We start from the raw sequence: 18540 nt of genomic DNA on the forward strand, positions 1-18540 counted from the left end.
AGCAGGGAGCCTGCTTCCTCCTCTCTCTCTCTCTACCTGCTTCTCTGCCTACTTGTGATCTCTGTCTGTCAATTAAATAAATAAAATCTTTAAAAAAAAAAAAAAAAAGAAGTTGAACATGGGACTGCTCCACTTAGGTGCAACCCTTTAACTTCTTCTTTTCTATAGGGACACTAGCTCCCCTTTGTCTGAACCTGAGGATTGGCACTGAATTTATTGTTTTTCAAATTGAGTTTCCTGCACATAATATATTTTCAAAATTCACTGTACTCACTTACTGAATAAATATGTATTTAATGTCTATTTTACACCAACATAAAGAAAATTTGCTGTTAAAATACAATATTTATGAATCATGTAGAAGAAATTTTTTTAATCATCAAAGAAAGAGAAAAACTGTCTGAAATAAGTGAAACTGTAGGGCTTCATGGTAGGTACTCCGTACAGATGCACCCATTCCAGGACATACTTGAGCTTCTTATATGCAAGCTTCTTTCACTAAAGATAAGATCACTATCAATTATTGAATAAAGCCAATTAGATCTTCAAATTTATACAGTTGAATATTTGTTCTTCAATAGTTTGGACTATTTCCTCACCTGCAGACATCCCATCTCTGATCTCTTCATAATATATGATAATTACCTTCTTTATTGCTTTACTAATTTCAGTTGGGATTTACTATCACTTAAAGCCAATGCCTCCTAACCCAAACAAACATGGACACCCAAGCCAGGCTTTCATCAAAGACCATGGGCAGATACAGCTCTCACAGAAATATCCACTGTGCCACATGGGTTTGGTGAACATGAGGAGAGTGAAAACCAAAGCATGTCCTAAGACATCCTATCTCAAGGAAAGAAAATTGGGAAAGAACGAGTTTTCTTCAAGGATGAGTAGGGATGATTCTAGATGAAGTATGATGGCTTCATTTTGATTGTCCTCTAATCTACTGTGCATAGTGTTGTATCTGAATTCTAGGGCAAGCACTACAAAAAGAAGTGAAAAATATTGACAACTACTTTACTAAAATCTCCATGACGTGCTTTGAGGGGTACTAGTAGGTTTGGTTCCATGATCTGGCTGTATCAGGAGATGGGACTGAAGTGTCCCGTGAAGAAGGACTGGTTTCTGAATCTTGGGTACTAAGCTGGCATTACGTCTCCTTGTTTGGAGCCAGGGAAAATAAATGGTTGGATCTTAAATGTCAACACAGACTGATTCCAATGAACTGTGGTTAGGACTCAGGCATGAGAGAAGGCTAAGATCCGTGAACAATGTCTGTCATGGAACTGGCTGGGGAATGGCAGCAGACATGCCACACACTCACCCTCCTGAATCCCCCTGAGATGGAACTCAGCCAAGCATCCCCTGCATCATAGTAAGGATGTGCTTCTTTCAACATCCTGTGTTAGGCATTCAAAAATCTTGTATTTATTTTTTATCTCCTCTTAAGCAAGGGTGTACTTATAAAAGTGCACTGTCTCCAGCCAATCCAGCCCTTGTTGAACAATCCACCAAACCCAAGAGCCATTCTCATCGCATTTATTGTCCCTTATGCTTCAGAGCACTTAACAATCCTCAACTATTGCTATTTCTTGAAAAGCAACAGCACTCCACCTAGTGAATCTCACTTCAGAATCTTAGTACTATTGTTGTTTTTAGGATTATTCTTGTCTTCCTGCTTCGTACTAAAGATTTAAACCATGCGTAGATTTGACATGCTTCAAAACTTCTTTTGTTCTTTCAGGGAGCTTTTGGAGAGGGTCCAACTTCACAATGTCCCTGGGAAGCAAGGCCATGCAGAATCCTTTGAATTTACTTCCACAAATATTTCTTGAGTACCTACTTTGTACCAGGGGCCATGGCAGGTACAGAGATGAATGAAGAAGAAAGAGAAAGTATCATTTGTTGAGATTCTGCTGTGCTAAGCAACATGCCAATACCTTGTTGGGAACATTGAAGTGTTTCAGCTCATTTCATTTCCATAACAACCTCCCAAAGCATCACTATCACAAACACAGCCAAGAAAACTGAGGCTCAGGGAGGTTACATGACTTGCAGACTCACTCATCTGGTGATTACTGGAGCTGGAATTTGAATCCTGTCTGACTCAAAGCCCACCGTGTTTCAATGCACCATGACAGAAGACCAAATTAGAAGTACGCTTCATAGGAAAGTGGGAAGAGGGTCCTGGGAAATTAGGAGTCAGAGTACTTCCCAGCAAGCTGTGTGAAAGTGGGCCGGTTATCCACTCTTAGTTACCCACTCTTAGCTTCACCAGCCTAGTCACGGGCTAATACCTACCTTGCAGGGCTATTGCAAGGATTAAAGAAGATATGTGTAAAGCACCTAGCACATGGGAGTCTATAAAAAATATCTATTTTTATTCACATCCATGTAAATTACCATTTCTCAAAGAGGTAGGAATCATTTCCCTACACACTGAATTCTCAGAGCTTACATTGGGTACAAATTTTGAAATCTAGGATCAAAGTTAACAAGATTTTGTTATTTTGTTATATGGCTTTGAGAAAGTATATGGTTATTTCAAGAATCTCAGGAAAGTCTTCAAGAAGAGAAAATCCCAAACCAGAGGAAAGTTCAAGGACTTGCTTTCCTACTCTCAAGTCCTCCTTCAGCTGAACTGCTGGTCAGGAATGACAAGAGGACTCACCATTGTTGAGTCTGCTCCTGATTGTGCATGAAAAGTGATAACTACCAGGTCTGGCCCCCTGGAATTGCCACAGCATCTGCAGTGAGAGGAAGACCATTATCTAAACTGCCTGGATCCCACAGCAAATCTCTACAGAAGGGCACAAAGGTATACCAGTTCAGGCTTCTGTTGGTCTCTGGGGGGAAGCTGACTTTGTTCCTTAATGACAAATGTGTCCTTGAATGAGGGAATTGGCAAGACACCTCTCTCTGCACTGAAACCTGATCGAAAGCAAGTCCAACCCCTTCTGTTCTCTCAGGAGTCCCCACAGTTTCTAGTCCTGTGTGATTCAGCAATTTCTATGACAGGAAGACACCATCTTTGTTTCTTCTATAGATAATCTATCCATGGTGCAGCATGAACCCTCAAGGACCAGGCTGCCTCCCAAATAGGGAAGGATCATTGCCTGAATGGAAGGACTTGAGAGAAACTGAAGATGCATCCCCATGACACCCCAAGAAACCCCCCACCGCCACCCAATAAACTTGTTTTCTTATCTCTTGTCGCCAATGTTGCAAATCCTACTTTGGAGGCAGTAGCATAGGCAAGCAGCACTTCCCACACTTTTTTAGCAAAGAACCCCTTAAAAATAGAGTAATGGCAGAGGTAACTACACAACACTGTGAACAGACCATAAACTACAGAACTGCATTGTACAGTGATGACATTTATGTTCAATAAATTCATCTCCATGATAATAAAAAACACATTAAAACAAAACAAAAGCAAGGGAAATAGCCTTGGGAAACTTATCCTTGGGAGGTCTGAAGGGCCTGGACTCAAGTACACAGCTCGAAGTAGGAACTCTCGCATGCCTGTTGCATTTCACTCCCTAGAATAACCTCCACTTGCTGTGGCTTTTGAAGAGAGTTAAACAACAAAATGCAACCAAGTGAGTTTGTAAGTCTAATTGGTTTTATGAAGCAATTCATAAATTGGGCATCATTCCATCTAGCAAGTAGAGAGATTCTCCTAGGAACCTTATAAAATGGAAGGTTTTTATAGGAAGGAGGCTGGGGCAATGAGTTACTAGCAAAAAAAAAGAGAGGACTGTTTCAGGCCAGAACTTTTGTGGGGGAGTAGTTTGGGGCTGGAGGGCAGAACTGCAGGGTTTTTATCATATTGATTATCTCACTAGTGCTGATCACTACATTTCAGATTGACTTTTAACAGGTTATAGAACTTGGGACACTTGGGTGGCTCAGTCGGTTAAGTGTCTTACTCTAGATTTCAGCTCAGGTCATGATCTCAGGATTATGATCTCAGGGTCATGAGATTCAGCCCTGTGTCAGGCTCTGCGCTGGGTATGGAGTCTGCTTAAGATTCTCTCTTCCCCCTCTCTCTCTGCCCCTCCCCCACACCCCTACTCTACTCTTTCATCAAATAAATAAATAAATAAATAAATAAATAAATAAATAAATGTATACCGGTCACATTCCTGGGATAGGAATTAAGTCATTAATTCCTGTAATTAAGTCTTGGTTTGTTGTTGTGGGGGGCAAATAACTTCAATTTGGGTTTGTTTTTTAACTTTTTAACAAGGGTTAAAGTTATTTACCAATTAAAATGTTCTACTTTTAGGCCCTCATTTTCAAATAAAATTGAAACCTCAGGAAGACATACCTTAGTTTCCTGGGGGGTTTCGGAACCTTGTGGCAGCCCCACTCCCTTGTGGGCTGCCAAAGCATGTGAGAACCTGACTTACTAGGATGCAATACCAGGGTGTGATCCCAGGGATGATTCCAGGGTGTGGACCCAGGATGGAATCCCAGAGTGTGGATCCCACCCAAAGTGTAGTCCCAGGACATAATCCCCGGATGTGGGTCCTAGGGGGTGGATCCCAAGTTGTGATCCCAGGATATGATCCCAAGGCATGTATTCTAGTGTGTGACCCCAGGGTATAATCCCAGGGTATGACCCCAGGTGTGATTTTAGGATGTGATCCCAGGATATGATCCCAGGGTGTGGATGCCTGGTGTGATACCATAGAATTGTCAGAGAGGAAGACTTTCCTCTGCCCTTTGCTTCTTCTAGCTGTACTTAGAATCCATTTGGTGTGAGAAAAATTAGCAGCAGAAAGTCAAATTTAGTAACACACCTATGGAAAACCCACAGACGTGAAATTCTCAAGACAATGAGGGAACATGAAGCTTATATGAGCTAAGCACAGGCCTAAGGACACAAAGGGGAGAAAACTCATTAGCAAGAAGGTGTTTGGAAAAAAACGGATTGTTCTATCATGTAGCTGAGTTCCTTCTGTAAAGAGGGTCTAGTCAATACTTCTCTTCCAGTTGCAAGCTCTCCTTCCAATGTAAGTTTAGTCAGTTATGAGGGAGGCAGAGCACCTTTCTGGCATCTGCTGGGTTTTTTATTATTTTCAACTCAAAATAATCTTTATGTCAAAGTGGCCCATTTTGGGGTATCTCATCCTGCACCTCTTCAGTATAATCCCAAGGTGTGAGTCCCAAGGTGTGGTTTCAGTATGGGATCCTAGGGTGCAGCTTTGGTGTTGTGACCCCAGGGGGTGACCTCAGTGTGTGGACCCCAGGCTGTAAATGCCAGGGTGTGAATCCTTGCTGTGGGACACTGTACATTCAGGTCCCTGAGAGCATCCATTTCCTCCTCTGTTAAATCAGGAAGCTAGTACCTACTAGAGCATGAAACACACCCAAATAAAAATATACCTTATGTCACAGGAATAATTGAAAAAATAAACCAACATCTACAACAGCTCCCAAAACACCACACATACAGACACTTCTACTAGAGAGTATCTCCAGATTTGAACGAGCTTATCCAAGGCAGGAGACTTGAGGTAAGCAAAGAACAAACAAAAAAAGAAAGAACATTTGGGGCTCCTGGGTGGCTCAGTGGGTTAAAGCCTCTGCCTTTGGCTCATTTCATGATCCCAGGGTCCTGGGATCGAGCCCCACATCAGGCTCTCTGCTCCATGGGGAGCCTGCTTCCTCCTCTCTCTCTCTCTGCCTGCCTCTCTGCCTGCTTGTGATCTCTGTCAAATAAATTAAAAAAAAAAAAAAAAGAATGAACATTTAATGAAAGGTTTCCAGATGAAGCAAAAAAGAAAAGTTCCTCTACCCAGCCATAGAGACCTGTTAAGGCCAAGGTTAGGACAGGCTTCTGCAAATAGAAGAAATGTCTTTTCCTCATTATGGGTTCAGACTGTACGGTCAAGAACAAAATGTCTTCAGGACAGTACTAACTTTAATGCATCAACTGGTAAAAAAGGTGAGTATTATCTAACAGGAGACTGAACTTGGAGGACTCCCATCCATCATCACTCATTAAGACCTAGCTCACCGCAGCCTCACTTCCTGGGCCCGGTGTGCAGGGGCCTAGGGTTCTCATCAGCCTCTCTTAATGGTGGTGTGGTCACCTAACAAGGTTCTAGAAGGGCAGGAATAGTTACATCACTTGGACAAAGGAAAGCAAGCATCCCAGGCCTCAAGGGGCTCTGCTCTTTTCCATGTCCTCCTTGGGATTTTCAGTCCTCCCAAGGCCCAAATGGGCTGGGGTAGCAGTGCCATTTGAAAGGACGCCTCAAGTCCAGATGAGGGTGCAGGGAACTCGGTCCCTGTTTCTCCCCTTCTCAGTTCTCGCTGACTCTCCACCCTGAATGAGGGGTCAATCAGATGCCCAAAGGGGCTCTGGGACTTGTGGCAGGCATATGCTCTTACTAGCTGGGGCAGTGATTCCTTGTGAGAGCATGAAAGTTGGGTTCCAAAAATGCTACTAACATGCTAATTTGGGGTGACACTTTTTTTTTTAATTTTATTTATTTATTTGACAGACAGAGATCACAAGCAGGCAGAAAGGCAGGCAGAGAGAGAGGAAGGGAAGCAGGTTCCCTGCTGAGCAGAGAGCCCGAGGCGGGGCTCAATCCCAGGATCCTGGGATCATGACCGGAGCTGAAGGCAGAGGCTTTAACCCACTGAGCCACCCAGGCACCCCCCATTTTTCACAGAGGAAGTTCAACGTTCTTAGTTACCAAAAGTCCGTTGCCACGTGAACGGGCCCATGTGTCAATTCTCACGCTTCCATGTTTTAGTTCAGCGCTGCCACAGGCTGACAACTTGGGAGAGCAAAGGGTGACATTTATCCTGCATGTCCCTCACTACTGACACCCAGGACAGTCCTCCGACTACTCATAGGCTTCAACAGTCCTCTGAGAGTGGTCCCTTCTGTACCCCCTGAGGTGTTTCAAGACTGTTGCACAGCAACACAAATGGACTCTTCCAGTTGATGTCCTTTCTTACCTCTAGTTGTTGTGGTGACATCCTGCTCTCCTGGGTCAGTCTTACACCATGGTAGAGAACACAGGGACATGCCTTGCATAATGGACATGCCTTGCTCTTCTCCCTCCACCCAAGGACCCCTTTCCTATCCTTGCTGCAGGCAGCTGTCTATGGAAAGCAAGGGCATGGTCAACATTGAAAGGGAACACATTCTAGAAAGGCAACGATTAAGGTCTAACAACCTCAAGAAAAGACATGGTTGGAGGACATGTTAGTCTACATTTGTGTTATAAAATTCTAAATGGTAAATTTACCAAGACCAGAAAATTACCATTTGATTTTCCTATATACAGTGGGCAAGATTTATATTTACACTCATCAACAACAAAACACTACAAGATTTGAGAGTGTCATTGGAAGGCTGTATTCACAGGTGGCATGATTGTAAATAATGATGAAACTAGCATTAAATAATAGGTCTCAGGGAATTGCAGAGACCAGTAGATCTGTATTGTTTCAATACACACAGCCACAGCTTTGGGAGAAATAACAGTGTTGCTACCTTTTCCTCATGGTGAAGGATATGAAGTTAGCCAGGAATGGTACATTTGATAAGAAAGAACAGGAAGAGATGGTGCCAGGATACTACCCAGGGTCTTCACACGCAATGATTCGACAAGAAACAAATCCCTAAGTACCTCTTCTCCACCAATTTGTCTATGCTCATGGGCCCATGAGTTTTGTAATTCTTTGTTTCAATCAAATTGTTTATACAGGCAGCCCCATGAAAAATATTTGTCCAAGGCCATGTACCCCCTGGAGGTTGCCTGGGCACAGTTGTGTCTTTTGGAGGCAGGGGAATGGGGTTTGTGGGGAAGAGCTGGACAGAGGACTGCTTGGGAAAGTGCATTCAAAGCTGAGGACAAAAGAACCCAGTAATGAGTGGAGGCTTTTATCCCCTTCAAATAACATCATTATCCTTCCAAAATCCTCTCCAAATGGAATAAAAATAAATTGTAAAAAAGAAAACTGAGCAAAATTAAAGTTTTGAACCTTTTAGGTTAATGTCAGGAGGAAGTATAGCACAGTAGTTAAGAACAGTAGCTTCTAAAGCCAATTACCCTGGCTTCAAACCCCACTTCCATCATTTATAGTCATGTGACCTTGAACCTATCTGAGCCTCAGTACTCTGCTCTGTAAAATAGGGGAATAATAGTACTCATAGTCTCATTGTCTCAAAAGTCTCATTGGTATGCTATTTGTATAACTCTCATGACATACTATTTGTACAATAAATGCTCAATCGATATAAACTGTTATTGTTTATTTGTTGAGGTAACAGGCCAACCATATACAGGGAAAAAAAATCCCAGATTTTTTTTTTCTATTAAATCCAGTTAATTATCCCATTTATCTTTACATTTAGCATACTTTCATTTTTTAAAAGTGTTTTTGAAAGGATATGAGTCTTCTAATTTAAAATCACATTGTAGGGCGCCTGGGTGGCTCAGTGGGTTAAGCTGCTGCCTTCGGCTCAGGTCATGATCTCAGGGTCCTGGGATCGAGTCCCGCATCGGGCTCTCTGCTCAGCAGGGAGCCTGCTTCCCTTCCTCTCTCTCTACCTGCCTCTCCATCTACTTGTGATTTCTCTCTGTCAAATAAATAAATAAAATCTTTTAAAAAATAAAATAAAATAAAATAAAATCACATTGTATCCCAGTAAGGATAGACAAAAACAAATCCATCCATACCTACAAACACTGCAATTTTTATAGAATTGTAGAGATTGAAAGAACAACTTAAACTTAAATCAAAAAAAGGCAGATTGACTACAAAGCAACAGCATTTGGAATGATGACAGAATTCTCCAGAACACAATGGAATCGTGTCTTTAATGTAATGACAGAAAGCAATTATCATCCTAGTATTCTATACCTAAATAGTTTATCTTTTAAGAATGAGAGTGAAATCTTTCTATTTTCCATTTTCACTTACTCTAAGGGCACCCAGTGTAAAAGCATAGAGCATCCCTAAACCCATGCAACTTCAAGACAGGTCTTCTCGAGCCTTATCCCCCCTCAGACTGTCACCCCTAAACCCCACCATTATGGAAACTGGAAGTGACTGAGGAATGTACTGAGAATGCCCAAATCCACACTCTGAAATGAGAAAAACACACAAGTTCATGGACTATTAAACCCAAGTGTATTTGCCACCTGTGCCACAGCTGCTGATGAGTAAAAATTCTGTGATCATTTATATAGAGCCACATTCCAAATACTGGGGCTCCAAGCCCCTCCAACTTTGACCAGTAGGAAATTACATCTTTTGCCACAGAACCCTTCCTAACCTTTTTGGATCTCTCAGAATTCACATGTGAAATGCAAATGTGCCTCAGTCTGCTCACCTGGGGGTCCTAAGTAGGGTCATACTCCTTCCTGGAGTGCCTGGGAGGCCCCACATAAAAACAGAACCTCTACCTGCACCTTCCCTTATCTCTCCCCCTCCCTGTGTCCTGCTGTCCCTGCTTGTCTCACAGATGTGCCTCATCCCCTCCACTATGGAGTTCAGACTAACCATTTTCTGGCTTCCTCTGGGCCACCCCAAAGCAACTGTCTCACCATAGCAGAACTGCCTCTGACCTCAGCTGCCCCCCTCTGCCCAGACCCAGGTCTCTCCCACAGCCACATGGGCCCCTAGTGATACCGCCCTGAACCTATAATTCCTAAAGGGTTTTTTCAAAAGTCCTTTTGTTTCTGCTATACATTAACCACAAAAGAACTAATTCTAAAGAAAAAAAAAAAAAAAAAAAAACAGAAAAGAAAAAGAAAAAAAGAAAAGAAAAGAAAAGAAAGAAAGAAAAAAGAAAAAAGAATAAGACAATTATATGACAAACGGCTCAGAACCATGAAATAGAGGCTGATTATAAATATAGGCTTGAGGCATTATGAAATGAGGCAGCTCTAAATTTTCAAAGAACAAAGAGAAAGCAAGAGGATTTTTTAAATATCAAAAGGACTTTCAGGTTATAATTAGTAAATTGACTAACCTTTTTAAAGGTAAAAGTGAATTTCCAAAGCCTAAGGCCTTCATGGGATTCTAGAATACCATAAGTCTCGGAAATGTCCCCTGCCAACCTCCCCTGTCCCCAGGTGAGAAGACTAAAGGTTACATGACTTGCCCAAGGCCACCAAACCTGTTTGTGGCTGTCAGGATTTGAATCAGGGCTCCTGACTTGCTTCTTCAGGTTCTTTCCACTCAGTCTACAAGAGAAGCTGCATTCCCAAATGGGCCACAACCCCAGAATTACATGGACAGATGCAGGCTGGTGGTGGTGGTGGTGGTGGATGGGAGTGGTGGTGTGGTGGTGGTGGTGCAGGAGCCAGTGGTGCTGGTGAGATAGGTAGATAGATAGATAGATAGATAGATAGATAGATAGATGCCGAGGGGACAGTTTAAGGGCAACTCAAGGGCATGTCAGCCAAAGCTGAGATTCAGTTGTAACAGGGTACATCTAAAAAATTGATGGACTGAGGAACATGGTGCAGTGGGTAGAGACAAATCAATTAGATGTATCTATAAACAAAATACAAGAAATAATACGGCAACTGAGGAAGCAACAAAGGATTTTTCAGTGCAAGATTGCCATGCATGTTGGATATTCCCAGGACAGGGAACACTTCCCAACGGTGAGACTCTTGGAGCACACACCTGGTGGAAACCCATAGATATCTGTTGATTGCTCTTTCCATGCAAGACTCTCAGGTACACCTTGCCCACACTAAGGTAAGCAGGGAAACAAGGCAAGTAAGTCCCGGCTCTCTACCTTATCTTTTGGTTTTGGCTTTTTCAATCACAAGGGAGTTTCCTGGCTGAATGAGACAGTTTGCCAAGTCCTGCCCACCTGTCCCAGAGAGGTGGGGGGTGGGGGCTGGAAGAACCCTGGTTTTCTCTTGCAGAGAAGTCCCCATACCGTTAAGTCTGAGTGTGGCCATGGCTTTGTAGCCCACAGTGCCACCATGTGGTAGGCACCAGTTGGCTGATAGAACTGAAGCTTTAAGCCAATATATCACTTCAGGCCAGGGAACCCTGAGCACTTTTCTTTGCATGGCTACTGTGCTAAATCAATGCAGAGAAAAGGCTGTTGAGCCTTAGGGTGCAAGAGACCTCAGGGACCATCTCTCAGGCCCGAGTTCTCAACAGTCTCCTCTGTAAGGTCGGCTGTGGTTAGAATCAGTGAGCAGCAGGTGGTTCTCTGTTCTTGAGACCACCCATGGGATCCAGTCCTCTGATGCATTCCATGGACTATGAAATGCAGCTTCAGCTTCTACAGGAGCCTAGTAACAACCAGCTATTGACAGTGGCAGGACAATTCCAATCATTATCTCACCCTGGGTTGGGTCCTTCTACCTGCCACCTTCACACCTTTATTTTAAGCCCCCTGTGCCCCTTGGAAATATTTTTCTTTCTGGTTCCTTGCTTAGGTTAGTTCCGCTATCTAGTCTTGTCATTAGGTAGAACAATGTATGAAGACACTCCTGGCATAGGAACAGACATGGAACTGGCCCAGCTCAGCATATCAGATGGCAAGCGTCTGCTCTGTGCATGTTCAAGTGATCCAAGGGTCAGCAACACAACCTCCTCCCTATAGAATGTAGCAAGTGTTGGTGTCTGGCAGCACCATTTTCTGCCTGTTGTTCTCAAGGTGGAGCCTGCAGCATTATCGCCAGCAGGAAGACAGGCTGGTTGCCATTTGTAACAGGCATGAAACAGACATAGAGCAAGCCATGCAGGTATACAATGATTCCTTCCAGTCCTTTCCTCCTAAACCTAAAAAGGACTTGATGGATATTTGTAACTCCCTTCAGAAACTGGTAGCAGGCGAGGAGAGCAGAGGGAAGAGAAAAAAAGGTACAGAATTCCATTTGTGGTTCTGTTGACTTTAGAGTTTGCTTTATTTGAATTCCCTATAAATGTACAGTTTGATTACAGTACGTAAAACAACTTAGGTTATTTCACATTAGACTTTCCAAAGCTGAAAATGGTCTTACTACATTAGATCTTAGCCAAAAGGCCGAGAAGCAATTAATAATGGTCTTAATCTTCGTTTTAGTTATCTACTACTACCAAGTTCCAGCCACGAGCCCACAGCATCTTCTACTCCCTAAATTGTGGGTTTATATTTTTAGATGGTTTCAGGTTGTAAACGTACACTTATTACTAACTTCTAATCAATGTCATCCCCACGTGTCTAAGTTAAACTTTTTTTTTAATAAGCTCTATGAGCTCAAACTCATGATTCTGAGATCAATAGTCGCATGCTCTTCTGACTGAGCCAGCCAAGTGCCTCTAAGTTAAACACAATTTTGAAGTGTCAAATTTTGAAGTGTCACAATTTTGAATGTGTCAGAAGACACATCTATTTATTGGGCATGGGGACATCTCAGTTAGCTAAGCATCCAACTCTTGATTTTAACTGAGGTCTTGATCTCAGGATTGTGAGGAATGGGCCATTCTACCCAGATGTATTCAAAAGAAACACCCAGTACAACGCAAATAGTTTCTGTAGTATACAACAAAAAGAAAAAGTTAATCACATCCACACGGGGGGGAAAAAAGATTAAGAATATGATCAGACAATTTGTACAAGGAAAAATAGAAATAATTGATATGACAATGAAAAAGGGACTCCTAATAGAAGATCACTAAAAAACGTCAATTTTTTTAAGTGAGTTTTCATTTTTCACTCATCACATTGTCATATCCCAACATTTAAAGACAAACAATACCCCCTGGTGGCCAGGGAAGGAGAAAATGAGCTCACACTGCAAACATTAATCTAAATTGGTTTGGGTTTTCTGGGGAGCATTTGGCCATCGATAACAAAAATCCCCAAAAGTAGGTGGTTTGGAGCCAGGGCTCCAGGGCCAGCCAGTCAGGGCAGATCGCAGTTATACTACTTGCTGGCACCAGGACTTGAATCAAGTTTCTTTCAAGGACTGCTCTATGTCTCAGTGACTAGTCGTTCAGTGACTGTAAAGAGTTGCACCCTGACTGCTGTGAGGTTCAGCCGGTGAATATTCATGAGCACCTTGGACCAGTGCCTGGCACATAACATGGCTTTCATTATGATGTTGGTCCAGGCAACCTCACTTCTAAGTATTTATCCTGAGGAAATCTTAATTAAGGGCACAAAGATGTATATATGCATTTATCACTTCATTATTTAGCAAAGGCCAAAAGTGGAAATGTCTGGTTAAATAAATTTTTGCAGACTTTACCTTGTAATACTATGGGCCCATTAAGTATAATTATGTTGATACATATGTACTGATGTGAGCACATTCATATTCTGTTTTAAAGAAGGGAGGTCAAGCTAGGGAAGAATAAATATAATGGAACCCTAGGAAGGAGACATACATGTTTTTTAATCAGAGAATGTATAGCTTGTTGTTAACAGACATGTTAACCGTGTTGACCCTTGATTTGAGGGTTACTCAAATTTATTTTTCTTTTTTGATTGTGTCTTCCAATTTTTCTAGATCAATCTCATTGTTCATATAATTTTTAAATAATTTATTATGCTGCATACTGAGATGGTTAATCTCAGTCAATTTGACTGAACTAAGGGATGCTCAAATAGCTGGTAAAACATTCTTTGTGGATATGTCTCTCAGGATGTTTCTGGAAGAGATGAGCATTTGAATGAAGAAGATCCATCCTCCCCAATGTGGGTGGGTATCATCCAATCCACTGGGGACCAAAACAGAAAGAAAGGCAGAGGAAAGATGAAATAGCTTTCTCTTCTTGAGCTGGGACATTATTCTTATCCTGCCCTCAGACATTGGAGCTTCTGGTTTTGGGACCTTTGGACACCAGGACCCTTCCTTGTTCTCCAATCTGCAGATGGCCATGGGATTTCTCCATCTCCATAACCATATCAGCAAATCCCTACAATAAATTCCCTCTTTATACCTATATCCACACCTATATTCTCTTGCTTCTGTTCCTCTGGAAACCCTGATTAATATACACATGTTCCAAAGTTCTTATCAATTTTGCCACACATTCTAAAATTGGTTTGAAAGTGGGGAGGGATAAGCAGCATAATGTTAGTCCAGAGTAGATAGAAAAACACATTCGGAAACATATAACTTCATAGTGAACACTCAGGTACAGAGTCATTCTCGGTAATTATCACTAGTGTCTGTGTGTTCACATGCAAACACATGTGCACACACATCTCTTTCCTTTGGGTTCCCCCTGAAAGCAAAGCCTGAGGGAAGGATTTGGGAACAGGTTCATTTATTTAGAGATGCTCCCAAGAAGCGTAAGTGAGGGGTGCCTGGGTGGCTCAGTGATTAAGCCTCTGCCTTCAGCTCAGGTCATGATCTCAGGGTCCTGGGATCAAGTCCCACGTCGGGCTCTCTGCTCAGCAGAGAACCTGCTTCCTCCTCTCTCTCTGTCTACTTGTGATCTCTGTCAAATAAATAAATAAAATCTTAAAAAAAAGAAGAAGAAGAAGAAGAAGCGTAAGTGACAGTGAAAAAAATGCAACAGTGGGGAGAAAGGCCAATAAGAGGAGTGCTAGTAAAAAGTAACTGCTGCAAGCAACTGGGATTCACTCCCACTGGGCACTCTCTGAGAAGCTGTGATAAACCTCAGAACTGTCCCACCAACGCACAGGCAAGCTGGAGCAATTACTCAACTCCCCTCCCACCTGGGCTGCAGGCTACCCTGGTAGCATCAGCTCTCCCACGCTTCAGGGTTACATCTGCAAATAGGCTACGCAGCCTCCCACAGCATCAGAGACACCCCTTGGCCAAAGAGCAGTGACCCTAGGATGTGTGAAGTGGGTGGGCTGCCATCCAACATCAGCTCAGAGTTTCAGGAGACCCGGATGTGGTGGGGGGACACCCGGATGTAATGGGGGGAGACCGGGATGTAGTGGGGACGGAGGAGATTTGGATGCGGAGCCACCATCTTTCATACCTCCCTTCATCTTTCATACCTCCCTTGCCCAAACCCCGCTAACGGGAAACCAGGACTTTGTTGGGAGAATCCTGGGAGGCGGATGAACCCACCACACTTCCCACTCACTGCCCCTTCTCCTCCTCACACACTCACCTGCGACCATCGCTGCACAGGTCCTCAGCTGCTCAAAGGTGTGAGAAACACAAAGGGAATTTACCCCCGGGCGGCCAGGGCTGCATCAGCCCCAAGTCCCACATCATGCCCTTCATAAGCTGTCTTCTGGCTTCAGTGAACAGCCTGGTACTGTGGCCCCCTAAGACTCCCCCCGACCCCAGATACCCTTTGTCCTCTGCAGTGCCTTTCCTCCCTTGCTTCCCCTGGTTCCTCCCACCAGAACTTCTGGGCCTGGCCAGGTGTCAGAACCCAGAGGTCAAAAAAAGCCCGGATGGAGGGTTGGGGAGGGCAAAAGACCCCAGGTGGGGGGAAAAGAGAGATGGAGCAAAACTGGCCATGAGTTTCATTCCTAATGGCTGAGGCTGGGTGTTGGGGATGTGCACTGATTACACTACTCCTGTAACCTGTGACCAATGGGGACCCATCACAGCAGCAGAATGGTAAGTACAGCTGCAACTTCTTACCCAGCCCTCTCTTAGTTTGCCTTTACATTTCCCTTACTCTCCTCCTGCAAAGAGAGGTCTGAGGCTTGCCCTCCTGTCTCCCCATTTGGCTGCCTCTCCACTAAACCCTTTCCTTGCTGCATACTCAAAGTCTCAGTCATTGTCTTTGCTGCCCGACAAACGGGCAGATGGACTGGGGTTCCTCTACGTGTGAGTCTTGGAGGCACAAGGCTGCATCTCCCTTGAGGCCAGAAATTGCCGTTGGATTCTGAGGAATGGAGTAGGTTGACAGGGTGGGGGCACTAGAGCCCAGCCCTTTCTCCCCAGTGGCGGCGGAGGGTGGTAGGAGGGGTCCCTGCTCCACAGCTCCCACTGGGCTGGCGGAGATGTCAGCCCTGCCAGGCAGTCTGGGGGCTCCCTCTCCTCTCCCAGTGGTGGGACCTCCCCCACTCTCTGAGGGCTCTCCCTGTCCCTTCTGCTTCCTCCACCTTCAGCCCAGCCAACCTCTGGCACTCCTAACTCCATCTTGGCAACCGCATTCCAACAGACCTCACCTGACATGACCAAGGTGCACTCGCTTCACCCCCACTCTGCCCCTGCTGAAGCTCCAAAATAATGAGTACACACAAGTTGTAACCATTGTGTTATTTAAATGTTCACATATAATAAATTAAGCTCTTCACATTAAAAAAATACAGTGGTGGCATAGATAGCTTAATTTTGGAGATAATATCAAAAATTAAATTTGTGGGTCTTTGAGCACGGGGTCCCATCCAGGTGGCTTTCCTTCCCTCCTGCCACTGTGGAAGCACAGCCAGACATCAGCTCTGAGACCCTCTCCAGGACCTCCCCCTTACAGCACTGGCTGGCTCGGGCTCTACTACCATAGCACCCTAAGCTCTGTCACTAGTTTAGCACCCTGTAATTCCACCCCAGTCACCTCTGCCAGCACCCCAATTCAGCAGGGAGAGGCTGAAGGGCCTGGCACAGAGCAAGCACTCAGTAAATGACTTTGAATCAGTCACTGAATGACTGACTGAGGCATGTGTCCCCACAAAGACACTCACCATGAGTGTTACCTGCAGGGTAACACTCATCTACACACTGTTCCCACAGATTTACAAAATGCCAGCAAATAAAGATCAAGGGGCTCCTTCAGGCCAGAGTGAACATGGAGGTGGGAAAGGAGACTGCTCATTATAACCCTTTATAACTCATTATAACCCTTTCTCAAGCCTTGGGACCCAGGGGCACCAAGCACCCCTGGTGCTTGGAAGCAGGACAGATGGGAGGGAAGAAATTATATCCAACTTCTGCTCTGCTTCTTTCCAAAGGAGATCTCTTGGTTACTGGCGAAGACAAGAGGCCTAGCAGCCTCTTCTGTTCAGGGAGCCCGCCTCTGGGGCAGGATCACCAACCAGGGACCCTGGGTCGGCCAGGGCTCCAAGGGCTGGCATCAGACTTCTCCGGTGGCTTTGAGCGAGACAGGATCTTTGATTTTTCTCTCTGGCCCAGGTCCTGGGGGAGCTCTTCCAAGGAAGAAATCTCCAAGTCACTCTCAGCATCAGAAACCTATAGGGAGGGAAGGGGAAGAGGAAAATGCATTCTGACAATGGAGGATGAAATGCTGGACAGACATGAGGGCAAAATGCAGGTTTGGAAGGAGCAGGAGGGAGATGCTCCTTCTCCTGTTTGTTCCCATTTCCCTGTCTTGGAAGACCTGATTCAGAGACCCTGAGTCAGAGTGATTTCAAATGCTCCTGAAATCCCACTGGCCAAACCAAGGCAAGTTCTCTGGAAAGGCTTATGGCAAGTCAAGTTGCTCTTGTAATTTAAACTTTGTCCAGATTTGTTAATTCCCCACATTGATGGAGCTGAAAGCCCAGAGCATTGACTTTTCTGAATCCCTGAGCTGAATGCAGCCCAGGCTAATGCGCACCTCCCCTCCTCTCAGACAGCTGCTCTGAGGCCTGGTCAAACACCCTGACTCGAGGAGTAGCAGACGCTCCAGAACACCAGGATCCCCTAGCCTGGAAAGCGGTTGGGCTGTAGCCAACGGAAAAGCCTGAGCAGGCCAAGGGCCCAGGCAACCTCTGGGCCACGGACCCCACTCCAGAACTTTCAGTGCCCTCCTGGCCTTTGATAGGAACATCCTATGCGTTTTTTCCCAGAATGTAAGGCCAAGCAGCTAGAAACACCCTGGGCCGAGGGCAGCAGGCTCTGAGCAGAGCCTCAACCTGCTCTGGGACATAGGAGAAGGGACAAATACTTGTTTAATCATTTGGACTTCCTACTCATAAACCGCACACGGCCTGCACAAGAAAACAAACACATTATATAATAAGTGTATGATCTCGTGAGGACCAAAAAGTGATTGTCCACTCTCCTGGTCATCCCAAGAGGTGCCTTTTCAACTGAGAAGGGTGAGAGAGGAATGTGAAGTAACGAGCTCTACATCTTTCTGCCTAAGCAGGTAATGGGCATGTAGGAGTTGTTCCCTGACTGGAGGCAGTGGGGAGGGGGTCCTGATGGTAATGGTCCCAGAGGCTGATGGCAGCTAGAGTCTCAGAGAGGGAAGACCACCAAGACATTCTTAGTGATAAGGAATGACCTTGAATATTCTGAACAAAGATCTCTAGATATTCCCCTTCTATGTTGTCACCTACTACAATGTGCTGTAGGATGCCCCTCCAACACCCTGCCCTCAGAGAGAAGTCTCCTCTGCACACACATCCTGGAGTTGGGGTCCAGAGCTGACTGAAGGAAGGAGGTGGGGCCCATGATGGGATGAAGCCAAGCCAGAAGACAGAAGCTACTGCAAGCATCCGGGCATAGAACCAGGTCCCAGCTCTGTCAGAGGCGGGACATAGGAGCATGAGTGACCAGGAGAAACAATCTGTTGAGCAGTTCCTTGTGTAATGAACCAAAAGGCTTCTTAACATCAACAAGGATACAAATAAGAAGTGGCCATTCCTCCCCC

At 44.6% G+C, this 18540-nt stretch overlaps 1 protein-coding gene across 6 annotated transcripts in view; it reads right to left on the minus strand.

The window, feature by feature from the left end:
* Positions 1-16193: 16193 nt before the first annotated feature.
* Positions 16194-18540, minus strand: part of DZIP1L (DAZ interacting zinc finger protein 1 like) — a 43264-nt gene continuing 40917 nt past the window's right edge. For all 6 annotated transcript variants that reach the window (XM_032334067.1, XM_032334055.1, XM_032334061.1 and 3 more), the window contains one exon: positions 16194-17132. In XM_032334067.1, the coding sequence (XP_032189958.1) occupies positions 16971-17132 (162 nt within the window). In that variant the 3' untranslated portion in view covers positions 16194-16970. The remainder of the gene's footprint in view (positions 17133-18540) is intronic.

This window comes from Mustela erminea, chromosome 1, assembly GCF_009829155.1.
Source record: "Mustela erminea isolate mMusErm1 chromosome 1, mMusErm1.Pri, whole genome shotgun sequence".
Lineage (NCBI taxonomy): Eukaryota > Metazoa > Chordata > Mammalia > Carnivora > Mustelidae > Mustela > Mustela erminea.